Source organism: Vulpes vulpes, chromosome 4 (assembly GCF_048418805.1).
Source record: "Vulpes vulpes isolate BD-2025 chromosome 4, VulVul3, whole genome shotgun sequence".
NCBI classification, from domain to species: Eukaryota; Metazoa; Chordata; class Mammalia; order Carnivora; family Canidae; genus Vulpes; species Vulpes vulpes.
In genome coordinates, this window is record NC_132783.1 from 32,230,391 (window position 1) to 32,250,191 (window position 19,801).

A 19,801-nucleotide genomic window follows, 5' to 3' on the forward strand; every position below is an offset into this window, starting at 1 on the left:
TTTAAAATTTATTTATTTGCATGAAAGAGGGCATGCAAGCACATACATACAAGCAGGGGAAGTGGCAGGCTGAGAGAGAGGGAGAAGCAGGCTGTCCATGGAACAGGGAGCTGGATGTGGAGCTCCATCCCAGAACCCTGGGATCATGACTTGAACCAAAGGCAAACACTTAACCAACTGAGCCACCCAGGCACCCCCAAAATTCACCTTATTAATGAAGATTTCTCCACATAGCCTCCTCTTTCCTTTCTCTTATTACTCTTCTCCATTTTTTTTCAGAGCACTTACTAGACTCTTACGTGTATTTTTGCCTATTTGACATTGATCTGTCTGTGTACATTTTGAACATTAGCTTCGTGAGAGTTATGCAAATAGTTTTGTTGCCTGCTTCATTCCTAATACCTGTGGTACTTTGCACTGAGAGGAAGTCAGTAAATGTTTACTGGAAAAATAATTCATCATCAGCAACTATTATTGAATGCCTGCTCCCTGCCTCCAACATTTTGTGGATTAAAGAAGGCATATATAAATAACTAGAAGATAAGTCTGATCTGGCCTCAATCTCCTGTGTGTGTTTCACTGATCACAAGACATCTGGCCAGCTAAGCAGGTGGTCCCTTCCTCATTATTCCACATGCTTAGTTGGAGAGAAGAGAAGATTTTGCTTCTACCAAGGACATAAATAAAACTCCTAGGACAAGACAGTGTTTGATAAGCATTATTTAGCTAAGATGATGTTAATCTTTTTATATGAAGTCGAAAGCAGTCCTTAGGATGCCTTTGTGTTGATTATAGGTCACCACGTGTCCAAAACTTAACTTTATTTTATAATTATAGGAATGTGGCCAATCATTCACCAAGAGTTGGTGTAGGAGATCAACTTAGCCAAAACAACCCATTGATACACTAATACCAGAGTCCATTAATTCCTTAATAAGCATTTACTCAGTTTCTTCTATATGCCAGAATATACTAGTCATGAAGAACAAAGAGACCTGAAATACAACACCAGATTTTGTAGGACACTGCATTATTGAATGCAGTGTTTGTCTCATTTGTATGAGAGTCTACCCTAGAAGGCACATGAAGAACAGAAAGTTGTTTAATTCTATAAAATCAAGGCTTTTCTATCAAGTGAGCAGGAATGTTCATTTTAACTGACTAAAGCACTTAAGAGCAATAACAACTCTTTTTCTTTCCTTTTTCAAATCCTTTTACAATAATATAACAAGCATGTTACAAAGCTATTGGAAAGATTCAATTTTGATTTTGTTTTGTATCAGTTACTTTCAAGCTATGTTTCCATAATACACCTTGGGTCTGACTGGAGATTTGATATTTTCTTTATCTGATTAGGTATCAAAAAAAATCTTAGAATGTGTTATTTCCAAAATGATTATTTCAAGGTTGAGTATGTTTCTCATTTTTATTTCAGTAAGTAATTTTTACTTTGCTTTTTTAAAAAAAATTTTTTCCTGAAGTAAAATTCTAAGGACTATAGGAAATAAAGGAAAAGGAGTCCATGTTGAGTCCATGGATCAAGAACAGCTGGCATTGGAGCTTAAGGAGTAGATAGGATTTCCATCTACTGGAAAGTTAAGACTGGTGTAGGGTAACATTCTAGGAAAGGAAGCTTTTGGGTCTCAAAAATCAAAAAGATCTCTTAGTGAATAGTAAGAAGCCTGCTTGTTTGAATATAAAGTACAAACAGCAGATCATTATTTAAATACCTCTGGGCCAAAGAAGGCCTTGAAATTCTGCCTCTTATGTTGTTATATATGTATTTAATAAACGATGAGAAGCTCACTAAAGACAAGTGATAGCAATGGGGCTAAAGAACAAAAGCCTGAAAACAATCCAAATATCCTTGCAGAGGGGCTGGGTAAGTAGACTGTGGTGTATCATATACTGTGTACACCAATTAACGCATTACATATACCTAAAATATCAAAAAATTTACTTAACTAATTAATGAGAGAACTAGTAGAATGTCAGAGCCAATTATTAAACCGTCAGAGTTATTAAACTGTGAGAGCCAGTTATTAAACCCGTAAGAGTAACAGAAATATTTATAGTCACAGAAAGAATTCTGGATTCTTTGATTGCTATAGTGATAAACTGATTGTTGCCCTATAGGCAATAAAACTATAACCTTTGAGAATCCATTTATGTCTCTATAACAAAGAACTCATTTGCATTGCTATCAGACAAGAATCATTTGCTTTGTCATCTGTTTTATACAAGTGAAATACTCTAATCCACCGGTTGGCAAACTTTTTCAGTATGGTAGTAAATATTTAGGTTTGTGAGCCATATTTGTTTTGTTGTTGTTGTTGTTGTTTTTACTTATCTTTGCAGTCCCTTAAAAATGTAAATAGCAACAACAAAAAATTAGCTCAAGGGCTGTGCAAGAACAGACTGCTGCCCTAATTTGGCCCATGGACCATAGTTTACATGTTCCTGATTAAGGCCTGATCAATAGTAAATAATAAAACAGAACAATAATACTATCTTAGAGAATCAGAGTCAGTTAAATGGTGTTCCATTATGATATTCAAGAGACACGTATTCATCCTTTTTGCTCATTTGCAGGTGTGGGGTATATATGCATTGTTTTAACGATACTAGGAAGGTGTTTCCTGGGGACATATGAATCTAGTCACCCAAGGAGATGAGTTAAGCAGGAAAGATAATGCTAGTCAAATGATCACACAATGAAAGGTATTATTGGTGGTGTGTCCAGTGGTATGAAGGAGAGATGGGTGGTGCTATGAGAGTTTTTTTGGGAACCCGGGGGAAAGGGGACTTTCCTGATGAAATGACGCTTAAAATAAATCCTGGTGACACCTGGGTGGCTCACTGGTTGAGCATCTGCCTTTACCTCAGGGCGTGATCCCGGGGTCCTGGGATCGAGTCCTGCATCTTGCTCCCCACCAGGAGCCTGCTTCTCCCTCTACCTATGTCTCTGCCTCTCTGAGTGTGTGTCTCATGAATAAATAAATAGATAAAGAAATAAACTTAAAATTTTTTTTAAGATTTTATTTATTTATTCATGAGAGACATAGAGAGAGAGAGAGGCAGAGACACAGGCAGAGGGAGAAGCAGGCTCCCTGCAGGGAGCCCGACATGGGACTCTATCCTGGGTCCCCAGGATCCCACCTTGGGCTGAAGGCAGTGCTAAACCACTGAGCCACCGTGGCTGCCCCCCCAAAATTTTTTTTTTTTAATTCTAAAGGATAGCTAGGGGTTAAGTTGGAGAGGAGGAAGGAGAAGGCCAAACCAAAGAATGAAGATGTGAAGATGTGGCTTGCTACATGAGGGAGCAGAGTACCCGATTCTGAAAGAGGACCTCTGTTGTTGGAGAGAGCTGGAGGGCAAGTGTGAGGGAAATTGAAGAGGTAGAGCCTAGTGGGTGGGATGACCATTCTAACTACTTTTCCAAGGGCTGTCCTGATTTATACCATGGTGTAAAAATTAATCACCCTCTTTTATTCTCAAAATGTCCCCGTTTAAATGATAAATTATGTGATAAATCAATAGGAAGACATTAAAGAATTTTAAGACTCGCTAGTGTGATACAACTAGATTCAAATTTTGAAGTGATGGCTGCCTTGTGGATAATGGTTTTGAGTAGGCCACAGGGGATGCTAAATTTCTTGTTTACGGGGAAATTTGTCTTTCAGGTTAAACAACTTGTTAAATTTTCTCAATAGTGAGTCCAGGAAAAAAAAATTCAGAGGAATGTGTTTGGTGAAATCAGTTGGTCAGTAGATACAGACTGTTGATTTAATAGCCACTAGTAGATGAAGATATTTTATAGTGTATTTAGTTATCACTGATGCTTTGTTTAGATTTGTTTGCCACCTCATTATTTTGTGTTCCTGTGTTCCCATAGGGGTGCATAATGAGAAGACTATAAAATAAAACTATTGAAATGTGCTTTGTGAAGCGATGAATCTGATAATCTAGGCTACAGAATCACAAAATTAACAAAGGATTTTGTCCCAAAGACTGAAAACTGTTTGAGGATGAATATCACCATTGACTTGTTCATAGTTATAGCCCCAGCATATGGCACCCAAGTAAACTGGCTGAGTGACTGAAAAAATGAAATCCCTCCTCTAACAAAGAACTTCATTTCTTAAAAAACCTTGGGTACAACATTCATAAAGCTTAAGACATATATGCTGTAAGCTTAGAATCTCTGAATGGGAACTGTGGTCAAGATTATAGAGATAAAAATATTTACCAAATAAAACTGAAACATATTTCCTACTGATGTTTTTGTTGTTGTTGTTGTTCAGCATTAAAGGACAGTTTGACATAAATTTTGGTTAGGAATAGAGATGGCAAAACCAATTTCCATCAAAAACCAAATTAATGTCATGTAGTTTTTATTGAGGACAATTTAAAATGTATCTTCTTTATTCCAAGAAGGAAAAAAATAAAACTGAGTATGAATATATTAAAATTGTTATGATATAAATGAATAAAATCATAGTATTCTGTAATTTAGATGTTATAAAATGCAGGAAATATGCATAAACGTTTAAAATCACAGTAACACTTTAATAAGATTCAAATCCTCCCCCAGGATTATTCTGGTAATAAAATGACAGAAACCTCCTATTCCTTAAGTGTAATTTTTAAAAATTAATATATTTATTTAAAAATGTCTATTTTCTAAAAAAGAAAAAGAAAATTTATCAAAGAGAATCAATTTGTTTAACTATTGAGTTAATATCTAAGACTGAGAATATTGCCAAGTTTTAATACATTTTATTGGTTTTCTTTTTCCCTTTAATTATATAATAAATCTGATGTCATAATATTTGCAAAATGCCCTAAGTTCTCCTAGTGGTCTCTGTTCATTTCTTTTTCTTGTGTTAACAACAATCTGGCTTTCTCTTGAGTTGGCTGTTTTCTTCTACATACTGCTGAACGTGGGAGTCGAGAGGTGTTTTCTTGCTCTTCAGTGCTTTTGTAAAACCACTGTTGTTAACACCTCCTCCCTCAATATCCCCCACCTCCATTCTTCTACCGCCCTATCTTTGAAACATTTTCTCAAATTATAACATCCTACACTTCCTAGTGTAGCAATTTCCTGTCATTTGTGTGTTCTATAGGAACTGACTATCTTCTCTCCTTCCTCACTTAAAACCATTAGTCTTGGTAGCTTTAATTAGCTATATAGATTATGGGTGCCACACCCAGGGCTCTCACAACCAGTCCTCTCCCTTTCAAGGTCTTTTCTTCTATTCTAGGGGTCAGCAAACTTTACCTCTCAAGGGACAAACAGTAAATATTTTCAGTTTCCTGGCTATATGGTTTTCGCTGCAGCTGTTCAGCACTGTAGTTCTAGCTTGAAGGCACCCATTGATTGGAATATATAAACAAATGGACAAGGCTGTGTTCGAGTAAAACTTTATTTACAAAAAAGGTGAAAAGCTGAGTAGCAATTTGAAGATGAGGTAGCGAGCCATATTTGGGGGGAAAGAGTTCTAGTAGGCAGAGGAAATAGCAAGTGCAAAGTCTGAGGCAGGATTTTGCCTGGGGTTCTCTAGAAGCAGCAAGGAGGCCAGTGTGGTCAGAGCACAGCCACAAAAGGAAGAGTGGTGCAGGTAGATGCCAGGGAGATGATGGGGGGAGGAGGGTGGACTTTAAGGGATCTTATAGGTCACAGATGGGATTTTGGTTTTTACATGGAGGCAGTTGAAGAGACTGGAGGGTTCTGAGCAGAGGGGCAATATCAGATTTAAGTTTTAACAGGATTGTTTTGGCTGCTGTGATAAGGACAGTGAAAGGACATAATTTTTTTTTCTAACACATATTTTGAGGTGTTTGCTGTCAGATTAGATTTTGGGTATAAGAGAGAAAAGAGTTAAGAATTACACTGATATTTTTATCCTGAATAACTAGAAAGATATGGAAGACATTGGATAAGCAGATTTTAGAGAAAGATCATTGGTTCTTGGGCTTATTTTGAGATGTCTTTGAGGTAGGCATATGCCCCCAATATTTGAGATGTCTGACATTTGTTATAACTTCCTTGATTTCATGATAAGAAACAATTAGTCTTTATTTTTTCAAAAAATTACTGATCTAGGTGAACTGACTGTTCCATTGAATGCTTATCCAAAATATATTCCCAGGTACCTGATGCTGACTGTGCCTATAGCTGTATTTATTAAAAGGCTTTATTATTCCAAGGGTATAAAATTTGTGAATAATTTCATGCATAACTTTTATATTTTTCTTCAATTGTGAGCCTAAGATCATAGTACTTCTTCATGTGTTTCATGTTTGTATATATTATACAGAGGAAATAAACTGATCTTTTAAGCAATTTCAGTATATAAATAGCTAATCAAAAACCATTATGAGATAGTATAGTATGGACACTGGCTACAGTTTTAGAGTACATTTCTTATCATTTTAGTAGAATTTTAAACTCATGGGATTTCTGCTTATAGGATGAATCAAATTTGGAAAAATACTTTATGCGAGAAATGAATTCTCAGGGATTTGAAAGATTGAGAGCATTTGGGCTTATGTATCTTCAGGGAATATTTAGTTGCAAATGTTAAGGTAATATGGTAGTAAGCTGCAAAGAGAGGATGATCTAATAAGTTTTTCCATTCACTCTATTCTCTAAGGGCTATTATCAGAAAAGCAATTCATCTACTGAGTGAATTTTTGTAAAGGCTTATTTTTAATTTGGCGAGATAAATGTTTTAGGTTTTCCTTCTAGTTATTCATTAAAAGTAAATCCAAAATGAAATGAAGTATGTTTTAAACTTAAATTTTTTGAATATTAGAGGAAAAAGTCTTAGAGGATTGTATTCAACCTTGTATTGGTAATAACCATATTTTTTAGTTTTCTGTATGTTTATTAGTTATAATCATCTTGAAATGTGGAAATGTAAAAAAAGTTGGAAAAGAGCTTATAGGATCCTCTTAAAAGATTATGTAACACAGTGTTTATCAAGCATTTTTCCTGTGATCTACCATTAAAAAAACAAATAAAGGTTTTATATCATGACCCAGTGCACAATATATTTGTATAAAAGTCAAGCAAAAGTGTCACAAAGCTATAGTTACCTTAGATGGGAAATGCACTTCAATGTATCTTATTTTCATTTATGCTGCCTTGATCTGCACTTTGAATAAAAGATCCTTATCTTGTCTGTCCTTTGGCATGATGCAGTCTCCTTCCTGTGTGATATCCTTAGTTTATCATAAATCACAAAGCCTTGGTTTAATCTCACAATGTAGCTAAGTATTGTACTGCTTTAAGACATTTAATGTGTTTGTGTCTTGCTGTTAAATATGGACCCAGCTGAGCAGCCTGGTGTGAAATTATCAATAGGGCTTCTCTTTTTGACCCAGACTGAGGAACGCAGAATGGTTGAATCTGCATTGGATTCTACAATCAGAAAGATAATAATGCTATTCAGATACTTAAAGCTGAGAAATTACTTATGGCCATTTTTTGTCTTCTTAACCAGACGTCTTACACATTTAATACATAGTAGATAGCTGTGTACATTTTGGATAAATTTAACAAAAAGTTTGTATTAGTCCAGTGCTCTGGTAGATCCTCATAATTACAGTACAATATGAAGATGCACCATCTTAAGATTCCTATAATAGGCAAGTCATATGATAACAGTTTTTCTTCCTTTTTAAATATTCCTAATACTTAAGAATATCTGTGAGTGATCACTAATTAGCTCTATATAAGTATTAGAAGGTGGAATAACTAAAAGATGAGGCAAGGAAAAGAAAAATGAAGAAAACTAGAACTACTTACTGAAATACATAAATAATATTGATGCAGAATTAAAAAAAGAAAAAAAAATTTGAATGAAGGGAACTTGAGATAAATACTAACTTTTCCAAGAAATGAAATCATGTTTTCAAAAACAAATTATAAGTAAAATGGAATTATGCAATTAAAGTGTGCAATAAGATAATCTCAAATTATTTTTTAAAGGGAGGAAAGAGGGGATCCCTGGGTGGCGCAGTGGTTTGGCCCCTGCCTTTGGCCTGGGGCACAATCCTGGAGACCCGGGATCGAGTCCTGCGTCGGGCTCCCTGCGTGGAGCCTGCTTCTCCTTCTGCTTGTGTCTCTGCCTCTCTCTCTATGTCTATCATGAATAAACAAATAAAATCTTAAAAAGAAATTTAAAAAACTAAAGGGAGCAAAGAATATATCTAGATATTACTAGGTTTAGTAATAAACCTCTAATTTCTCCTCACATATACAATTTTATTTAAAATGAGCAGGAAAGTGTATTAAATGACTTATCCATTAACTTTATTAACCATCTCTGAAATTCTATATTTAGCCCTGATGACTTTTTTCTTTCAAGCAAAAGGATTGCTTGCTCTCTTATGTTGTTCATACTGTTGCATGGTTGCTGTAGCAGGTAACCATATAATTAGCAACCACTGGTCATGTTTTCTCACTTTCTGTCATCGTCCGAGGTTGAAATCTTCGTGAGTAATAATTTTTTTTGACCAGTCAGAAATTCCTTTGAATAATCTGAGTTTAGGACAAACTCTGACCTATTAGAAGACATTATAATTTGTTCTAGTCAGCCCTGAATGTTACTAACCTGATCTTATAAATATTGAAGCTAATCTAAACTTACTTTTTAAAATCTGGAACCAGGAAAATGGGGTGAGAATTTGGGAGTAAGGATGAAGATGATAGTCAGCAAAGTTGATACACATTGACTTTCAACACTGATGTTAGGATCCAATGACTTTTTTTGTGTACTTTTAAAATAATCTTAAGGGATATCTGTGTGGGTCAGTAGTTGAGTATCTGCCTTCAGCTCAGGGCATGATCCTGGGGTCCTGGGATCGAGTCCCACATCAGGCTCTCCGCAGGGAGCTTGCTTCTCCTTCTGTCTATGTCTCTCCCTCTCTCTCTCTCTGTGTCTCTCATGAATAAATAAATAAAATCTTTAAAAAAAATCTTAAAATTATGTGGATGACATTTCCCACTGTTTTCATACAATAATTTGTTTTTTTAAAAAGTTATTTTTCTTAAGTATAAGCACTGAATTGCTTTTAAATATGATTTATGATAAATTTTAAAAACATTTTCTTGTCATGAAAAATATATTTGTAATTTTATTAAAACAACTTTTGTGGTTCTCATGTTAAAGTTATTTTAATATTTGAGTGCTGGATAATGGTACATATAGGTAAGTATTTATCAAAAATATATATCCTTCATGCAATTCTAGGAATTTGGGTTCAGATATCTAAGATTAGGACAGATCATCGTTTCTCTGCTGGTTGAGCTTATTTATTTGCCTTAGCCAGCTAAGTCAAATTCCCCGTTTTTATGCCTAAATTTTAAAAGTATTAAGACAGGGATCCCTGGGTGGCGCAGCGGTTTGGCGCCTGCCTTTGGCCCAGGGCGCGATCCTGGAGACCCGGGATCGAATCCCACGTCGGGCTCCCGGTGCATGGAGCCTGCTTCTCCCTCTGCCTGTGTCTCTGCCTCTCTCTCTCTCTCTCTCTCTCTCTGTGACTATCATAAATAAATAATAAAAAAATAAAAAAATAAAAAAAAAATAAAAGTATTAAGACAAACAAATCAAAGTATAAACCCTACAAGGCTATTACTCTAACAATAATAACGGCAAAGAAATACTCATTTATCTATATCTGCCTATATTTTTATTCCATATAAAATTAACAGTGTCCATGAATCCATATTTCAAAGAAGTAGAGCATATATTTTAAAAATATGCAAAACTATGTTTTAAATGGTATTGTTTTATTAACTATTACTTGTGTTATAAGAAGTGGAAATCTAAAAGAACATGCATATGCAGATTTGCCTTCAGATTTTTAGAAATGTTAGCTTGATTGTGAATTTGGTTTTTCAGTGTCTGTTTGAAAACTTCTCTCTAGAAATGCTTAGCTTTGTCACAAAAGAGCCAGTAGTAATGGTTGAGCTCAAATTTCTCTCTAGAATACTGCCATTTGAATGTTATAATGTTTGAGACATGTATGTTTATGTATTTTTTTTAATTTAACAAATGAACTCATTGTTGGCATCCCTCTTTTGAGAAGGCTATGGCACATTGCATGGCCATACTTGGCTAGTGCTTACTCTAGCTCTGAAATATAATTAAGTACTGATGGGAGTATAAAAAGCATCTGACTTACAAGCTGCCATCTTTCCATCCCAGTATGTGAATCAAATCCAACTACTTCAAGCCTTATAACATGGTAAAGCTAAAAATGCAAAATCTACCTCATTTATAACCAGGACTATTGCTTAGAGCTGACAAATAGTGATTGTGGGAATGCACTAGAGTCTTTTCTGTATGAATTATTTAATTAGTAGTATGATAATATTGGCAGCATTGCCCTGTTTAGTTTTGGAGGTTTCTAATAACTCATATTTTGAGGTACAACTCATTCTTTTTCTGCTAAAAAAATGTTTATGATAAGTAATGAATTCTTTAAGGACAATGAGTCAATCACAAATTTCAGATTGTCTTATTTATTTATCTATTGTTAGGTAATAACTCCCACTCTGAACTTAATGGCCCAAAACAACATCTGTTTATTATTTCTTATTGCTCTGTGGACTGACTGGATTCAGTAGATAGTTCTACTCCACATGATGTGAGGTAACAATTGCAGTTGCCTTCTGCAATGAGCTCTGCTAGTGGTGGAATGTCAACATGGCCTCTCATCCTCCAGGGTTTCTCTCCATGTGGCCTTTTGTCTAAGTCTATTCCAGACTTCTCTTTAGCATAGCATGTGGTTTCCAAGAAGACAACTCCAAGGTACAAGAGCTTATAAAGGCTCTGTTTACATCAAACACGCTAATCACTCAAAGCAAGTCACATGGCCAAACCCAGAGTCAGTATGGGAAAGGATTATACAAGGACATGAATATTGGAAGACATGGTCTCTTGGGGCCACCAATGGAATAGCCTGCTATTTCTCCATAATAAACACTAGTAGAGAACAGCAGGTAGTGAGTATAGTTGAATGGAAAGGTAAGAATCAGTATAATTTGAACCAAGTGGTATGTTGTATAAATAAATTCACAAAATTATAATTACTACCCTTGGTTGTGTTTAGAGGATGTTGTTAGGAAATGAAGAGTGAAGGAAGTATACTGAAATTGAAACAAGTGATTTTGTATGCTATTAGTCTTTTTTGAAAGATAATAAATTATCATAAAATAATATATGTTCACTTTGTTTTGACAGAAATGTTCTTACTATGTGTCATCAAAATAGATAAGGTGAAAAAAATAGATAAGATGTACCTAATAAGCAGTTTTGACATGGCTTCTATTTAGAGTTCAGTTCTCCTAATCTTTCCCTTTTCTTCCTTGCATACTCATTTCCACTTCCTCTGTCTCTTCCCATGTTAACATAGTATCCATATCATAGAAATGTCAATTTTGGAAACAAAAATTGTTAAATTTATGCTATTTTACATATTGTGCAAGTTTTCCGGATTCTTTAATTAGGATTTTTGGTACATTAAACATCCTATCAGGTAAAATAGCTGAGTCACTGGGTGGTCTAACATTTCCAATTTGAAAAGGAGAATTAACACTTTTCTAGGGATTTAGGGACTGGACAGAGAGACAGATGTGGCTGATGTTGACTCTGTATCTTAGATATCATCTAGCTGTCTCTATACCTCCCATAGTACAGCATCACATTTTAAACTTCCTAAACTAAAAATATTTTTCTCTTTTTGTAAGTAGATTTTTTTCTTAGTGCTGTTTTTTTAAGCACTGCTTTTTTTTTTTTCTCTAGTTACCATAACTATTTCTTCCTCTTTAATTCTTTTCTAAATATTGTTTTATCCAATTCATACTCTACAGTATCAGGGGGCGGGGGAGTGGGCAGAGTGGAGGCGGTAGTTTATTGATAGATATACTTTAGAGTGTCCATATGGTATTCTGAACAAGAACCAGATCTTTGGAATCTTCTAGCTCTGGATTATGGTCCTAGCCTAGCCTAGGACCTTAACTAGCTGTTAACGATTGGAAGTTTCTTTCTCCTCTCTAAGCTTGTGCACATTCATTTGTAAATGGTGATGGGAAGGTCTTATATGTTATCTAAAATAAGTCTTGCAAAAATGATTTGCACTGTGTTGATATAGTAAGCATTGTAGTTATTATCTTTTAACCCCTTAAATGAAAGGATGTATTAAAATAAAAAACTTCTTTCACATTTAAATAAGTTTTTTTCAGATAATTACAGGGTCCTATTTAATCCTCTTTGGCCCCTCTGTAGAACTAGTACTTATCTAGAAACTGCAGTGAAATTAAATAATAATATAGGACAGGAAGAGAAAGCAGTGACTCCATGCTAATTTGAATGCAAATGACCAAATTGATAACATGTGGAGCCCGCTTATGATTCTCTAGCTCTCCTTCTGCCTCTGTCTCTCCTGCTTGCCCTCTCCTCTCTCGGGCTCTCTCTCTCTCTCTCTCTCAAAAAATGATTAAGCTAACGCAGTTAATAATTATCAGAGGCAGAATCTAAACTTTGGGTTTGTCTGAACCCATGCCTTGTTGTAAAGAATACTACTTACCAGAGTCTAGAATAAAGAGTACTGCTAGCACTTTTAGTTAGGGGACAGATAAATGCCCATTAGAAGTCTGGTTTATTGTTCTTCATTGACATATGTATACAATAAACATCTCTTTCTTTCTCTCTCTCTCTCTCTCTTTTTTTTTTTTTTTTTTTAGTGCGACTTCATGACAGCATATCAGAAGAGGGCTTCCACTATTTGGTGTTTGATTTGTAAGTACAGCACACTTTGTAGTCATTTATTTTTGCTATTTGAAGACCATTTTGAATTAAACATGAGTTTTTCTAATTTATGGTCTAAATTAATGACTAATTTTTTTAGATGTTCTCCAAATAACATTCAACTTTAATTCTTCTGAAAAAAATATGACTGTTCAGGAGTGTTTATTTAAAACTTAAGTTAATCTTCATAACTGAAACAGGAGTCTGTTTGGATTGTTCACTGTGATGTTATAAGCAGTTCTCAGTTTTGTCTTTGGGCATACAAATGGCTGGTATGAGCGAGTTTTCCATTGAATTTTTTGGACTATGTATAATTTATTGGCTTATATAAAAAGAACCATAGCTAACATCATACTCAGTGGTGAAAAAATGACAGATTTTTTTCTCTAAGATCAGGAAAAAGATAAGGATGTTCACCTTGCCAGTTTTATTCAACATAGCCTGGGAACCCTAGCCACAGTAATCAGATAAGAAAAAGAAATAAGAGACATCATAGTGGTAAGGAAGAAGTAAAACTCCCCTATTTGCAGATGACATGATACCATACATAGAAAATCCTAAAGACACCACCAAAAAACTATTAGCAGTAATAAATAGTCAAGTTGCAGAATACAAAATTAATATGCAAAAATTGGTAGCATTTCTATATGCTAGTAACAAAGTAGCAAAGAAGAGAAATTAAGAAAACAGTTCCATTTACAATTGCGTCAAAAAGAATAAAGAAAGTGAAAGACCTTACTCTGAAAACTGTAAAATAATGTTGAAAGAAATTGAAGACAACACAAACAAATAGAAAGATATGCCATGCTCATGGATTGGAAGAATATTGTTTAAATGTTGCAACTACCCAGAGCTATCTTTCAATGCAATCCCTATCAAAATACCAGCAGCATTTTTCTCAGAACTAGAACAAATAATACCAAAATTTGTATAGAACCACAGAAAAAACTCCAATAGCCAAAGCAGCCTTGAGAAAGTACAAAAGTAGAAACATCATAATCCCAGATTCCAAGATACCCTACAAAGCTGTAGTAATCGAAACAGTATGGTACTGGCACAAAAATAGACCCATACATCAGTTAAACAGAGTAGAGAGCCCAGAAATAAACCCATACTTATGTAGTCAATTAATCTATGACAAAAGAGGCAAAAATATACAATGGAGAAAAAGCCAGTCTCTTCAATAAGTGGCACTGGGAAAATTGAACAGCTATGCAAAAGAATGAAACTGGATGACTTTCTAACACCAAACATAAAAAATAAACTGAAAATGGATTAAACCCAATAATTGCTATCAGTCATAGTGACATTGTTCTAGATATGTCTACTGAGGCAAGGGATACAAAGGCAAAAACAAACGATTAAACTACATCAAAATAAAAAGCTTTTGCACAGCAAAGGAAAGCATCAACAAAACAAAAAGGCAGCTTACTGAATGAGTAAAGATATTTGCAAATGGTATATCCAATAATGGGTTAATATCCAAAATATATTAAGAACTTATTCCAGTCAGTACCAGAAAAAAAATCCAATTAAAAAAACTGGATTCTACATATTCAGTCAGAAGACCTGAATAGACATTTTTCCAAAGAAGATGTATAGATAGTCAAGAGACACATAAAAACATGCTCAGTATCACTCATTTTGGAAATGCAAATCAAAACTATAATGAGATATCACCTTACCTGTCAGAATGGCCAAAACCAAATACATAAGAAATATTAAGTGTTGATGAGGATTTGGGGAAAAAGGAACCCTTCTGCACTGTTGGTGGGAATGTGAATTGGATATAACCACTGTGGAAACCAGTATAGAGGTTCCTCCAAAAATTAAAAATAGGAATGCCATATGATCTAAAAACTCCACTCTTAGGTATGTACCAAAAGAATGTGACAACACTAATTTGAAAAGAAATTTGCTCCACTATGTTTATTGCAGCATTATTTACAATAGCCAAGATATGGAAGCAACTTAAGTGTCCATCAGTAGATGAATGGAAAAATAAGATGTGGTGTGGTGTATACACACACACATACAGTGGAACACTACATGGCTACAAAGAAAGGAGAGGTCTTGCCGTGTGTAACAATATGGATGGAGCAAGACAGTATTATGCTAAGTGAAATAAGTCACACTGAGAAAGACAAATACCATGAGATTTTACTCATATGTGGAATGTAAAAAACAAAGTGAATAAACAAAAACCAGAATCAGAGAACAAATTGGTCGTTGCCAGAGGGCAGGAGAGGGTAGAGGATGGGCAAAATGGATGAAGGGGAGTGGGGAATATAGGCTTCCAGTTATGGAATGAATAAATCACAGGAATAAAATACATAAGGGAATATTTTTAATGATATTATAATAGCATTGTATGATAACAGATGGTAAGTACACTTGTGAGCATAGCATAATGTGTAGATATCTTAAATCACTATGGTGTGTACCTGAAACTAATGCAACATTGTATGTCAATTATATTCACATTTAAAAACTAAAAATAAATTATAATTCAAATAATGGAAAAAGACTAAGGAAAGGGTCCTTGAAGTTGCTTTATTCAGGGGTCAGCATTTTCATACTCCCATCTTTTACTTCAGCTCATTGGCTTTTTCTCAGATTGGTATGGTTCAAGATATTATATACACATGCTAATGACCAGTAGATGACATTGTCTTGTTTTTTATAAGAATCAAAAATTTACCCGGTAAACCTCTCATTTCCTCTCACTGGCCAGGATTAGGTCACATGCCCATCCTTAACCAATCAGTAGCAAGAGGAATGTAATTACCAAGATTGATTTAGACTAACTAGGATTTATAAATGAAGTTCTGTCGACTAGAATGAAGGGAAAATATGACTCAGCATTTGCTCTGGCTGCCTGGGATTTAGTGAGACAGGCCATATACATGGCTGGTTGGTGTTTAATAAGAACACACTTTCTTTTTTTTGTTTGTACAATATATCAGAAACGTCCATACCATTTGGCAGTAATTTCACTTCTAGAAATGAAGTCCATGGAAAGTATACCCTAAGTTTAGATAAAACTTTGGCCAAAAGATGTTCCTTGCATCAGCCTTTATAATGGGGGAAAAAAAGAAAGAAAGACATCTTATAGATCTAATAATAAATATTTGTGTAATTATGGTGAATTCATAAAATGGACTACTGTCTAGCATTTTCATGTGATGCTTGGGAAATAGGAAAAAATATTTTTTGTAATAGTCTAAAAGTAGGTAATTGTTAGATTTGTTTAATTCAGCCCTTCAATGATGTAATTAAGAAATCAAGTTTTTTCCATCGTTTTGTTTTTTCTCTGTAGTATATGGGCTTATTCTCAGGTTGGCTACCTCATTTTCAGATATTAGTGACTTTCACAGTCAGAAGAAAAGGGCACTACTAATGCCATTGCCTGTGGTTTTATCCTTTCTCAGCAGTCCCTCAGAAGATTATCTGTTAATGAATCCCTGTTTAGAATTGCTTCTCATCTCATTCCCGAATCAAGTGTTGATGAAGGGAATATGTTTTAAAACAATTGGCTTTGACCAATTATAAACCTAATATGTCCGTCTTGGGAGGTAACTGGCCTCCCCTGAATCACCATATGCATGGTCAGGTAAGAACTAAACCATGATGTTGTTAATAAGAAAATAGGGGAGGCCTGCCTGTTAGGTAGGCAGCCAAGTGTGTCTGTTATATTGGTGATTGATGTGTGGTGGGGAATAGAGACTGAAGCTCTAATTATGCAGAGTCCCAGTATACAGGCTCCTTTGCACCGTCGCAGTCCACCCAAGGCTTGTTCACAGGGCTGTAGTTTGGCACCATTCCGTATTGTGCTAGTCCTCCCTCTTCAGTGCTTTCTCAGAGCTCATATTTTTACTTTCTCCATTGTCCTTTCTTCCTTTCTGATGTTCTAAGACCTCTTCTTTTATGATTTCCTTTAATAACTTCCATTCTTTCAGAGTAGATATTCTAGCAACAGATTCTTACTATTTTTCTGAGAATGTCTTGATTTCCCCTTTCACTCCTTTTTGCTAAAGAATTCTAGGTAAACAGTTATATTCTTTTAATGTTACATCAATTCCTTCTGGATTCTCTGATTTCTGATGAAAAATCTCTTGTCGTTCTGTTTTGCCCCTAAAAGTAAGGTGTTTTTTCTCTCCAGATGCTTTAGAGATTTCTTTTGTCTATAGTTTTTAGAAGTTTGACTATGATGTGTCTTGGCTTGGATTTCTTAGAGTTTATCTTATTTGGTCTTCACTTAACCTCTTGAGTATACAATACAGGTGATGTCTTCTGCCAAACTTGGGAAATTTTTAGACATTGTTTCTTTGAATACTTTTTTTTAGCCTTGCCTTCTTTCTCTTTTCCTTCTGGAACTTGATAACATGAATGCTAGATCTTTTGTCATAGCTACAAAAATTCCTGGGGCTCTGTTCATTTTTATCTTTTTTTCTTCTTAGATTAGGAAATTTATACTGTTTTCTTTAAGTTGACTGATCCATTTTCTTTCATTCTGCTATTGAATGCATCCATTTCAGTTATTATATTCTTCTAGTTCCACGATAGACTGTTGGTTTTTCTATAAATTCTCTGTCTTTGCTGAGACTTTTCTATGTTTTCTTTGCATTCATAATTGCTCACTGAAGCATTATATTAGTAATCAAAAAATCTTTGTCAGATAATTCCAACTGCATGGTGATCATGGTGTTGTTGGCATCTGTTCATTGTTTTTTCTCATTCATATTGAAATTTTCTTGTTTTTTTCTATATAATGAGTAATTTTGCATTATATCCTAGACATTTGGGGTATTATTTTATGAGACCATGGATTTAATTTAAATCTTTGTAACAGGCCTTCTCTGATACCACATTGGCAGGGGTAATTAGGTACCATCTTACTACTTTTTGGGTGGGAGTGGAAGCCCCAGTTTCCTATTTAGCTTCCTGTGGCACTCCATGGGTGTTCCTCCTCACTGCTGGGCAGGACTGGGAGAACAGAGAATTTTTTTTAATGCATTTAATGAGAGAAATGTATCTACCCTAATTTTTTAGACCTATTGTTATTTCCTAATAGATTTAATTTGTTAGATCTCCTTTGCTGTATATATCAACGGTATGGTATTATAAACTGGGATATGTCCTTCATGCTATGATGAATGCTGGAATGAAAAATAATTTTGCTAATGCTCATTTACCTGACTACCATTATTCAGAATTGGATTTGATCATAGCTCTATCAGAGAGGATATACTTTTCCTATACCTTCTTATGTTCTGTGCATGAAGGCATGTGAATTAGACTAAAGTCAGGTTAACAGAATAAAAGACAATTTTTATTAGTATTTATGTGCATGGGAATTTGTAGAAAAGAAGTGAAACTAAAAGAGGCAGTGAAAATATTAAATTCTTGTCTTAGATGACAAAAATTACTCTTCTCTCCCTGGTACATAGGGAAATGTTCTCCCTGCTTCTCTAGCTGAGCAGATAACCTTCCTCAAAGGGAAATTGATGCCTCTTGGGAAAATAAGGGGAAAGTAGAGAACTCTTCCTGTATGTGTTCATTCTCAGTTGACTTTAGCCCAAAATAATCTTTTTGCCAAAGTGGCATTTCGTAGGGTGGTATATTCTAATCTGCTTCAGCTCTAAGAAGCACATTAATCTGAGGTCAGATGTAGGGATGTCTGGGTGGCTCAGCAGTTGAGTGTGCCTTTGGCTTAGGGTGCAATCCTGGTCCAGGGATCAAGTCCCACATCAGGCTCCCTGTGAGGAGCTTGCTTCTCCCTCTGCCTGTGTCTCTGCCTCCCTCCCTCTCTCTCTCTCTCTCTCTCTCTCTCTTTCTCTCATGAATAAATAAATAAAATCCTTAAATAAAAAAGGTCAGATGCAGAAAGGCAATACCCTTCTTCTCATGTCATGCATACTACTTTTCCATAGTTACCATGTTCACATATAAAATTTTATACTTTTCTATACTTCTTATTAAATGGAGGGAATAAGAATCATAGTTCTTTAAATAATTGGTACAGAACATATAAAAAAACAGTTCATGTGAATACAAAATAAGATTTTCAGTTACAGTGGATCATATTTGTCACAGTATTTGTGTTATTAATGTCTCTGAAACCAAAGTGTAAGTTTGCATCTGAACCATAATATCATTAAATACGCTTCATCAGACAGTTGAATTGATAGATTGAAATTGCTTCATCAGGAAGTTGCTAGATTGAAAACTCAGAGTCTTCGCAATTATTCTTCAATGTTTAAAGTTTGAGGAGTTATAAGCACTTTTCATAAAATATTCTGTCATTAAGTGATAAAACACCCAGCTTTAGAGACATTTGGAAAATAATGGTTGAAAGTATAGATTTTGAGTGATTAAGAAGAGATTATAACAGATATAATTCCTCTAAATTATCTAATTGTGATGGTTACTCTATGAAGAGGAAAAGTAAGTAGCCTTTGAAAAATGAACATTTTGGGATCCCTGGGTGGCGCAGCGGTTTGGCGCCTGTCTTTGGCCCAGGGCGCGATCCTGGAGACCCGGGATCGAATCCCACGTCGGGCTCCCAGTGCATGGAGCCTGCTTCTCCATCTGCCTGTGTCTCTGCCTCTCTCTCTCTCTCTCTCTCTGGACTATGATAAATAAATAAAAATTAAAAAAAAAAGAAAAATGAACATTTTATACATTTAAGAAAAGTATGGTCTCAAATGTATCAATGAAATACTCATATGGGAAAATTGGAGTCACTTAGCCAATCAGTTCCAAGATAAAATAACTACTTGAATTCCTAAAGAAGGAATGTTACTGTTTGTCCTTTTGATGATGGTTTTGGCAGTGTGGTACTTGTGCATACTTCCTGTGGAATGTCAGCTATTCACAATCTATTGGGAAGTTCTATTTTTATAGGTGCACTGAGTTTTCTTCTAATGGAATACTTTTCCCTTTCTAAAAAGCAAAACAGAAGAGGCAATGAGTTCCAT

At 35.0% G+C, this 19,801-nt stretch overlaps 1 protein-coding gene across 41 annotated transcripts in view; it reads left to right on the top strand.

Annotated features, from left to right (window-relative positions):
- The window catches only part of CAMK2D (calcium/calmodulin dependent protein kinase II delta), a 296,165-nt gene that overhangs the window by 135,264 nt on the left and 141,100 nt on the right, over positions 1–19,801 (top strand). For all 41 annotated transcript variants that reach the window (XM_026013488.2, XM_072755379.1, XM_026013483.2 and 38 more), the window contains one exon: positions 12,758–12,812. In XM_026013488.2, coding sequence (XP_025869273.1) covers positions 12,758–12,812 — 55 coding nt within the window. The remainder of the gene's footprint in view (positions 1–12,757; positions 12,813–19,801) is intronic.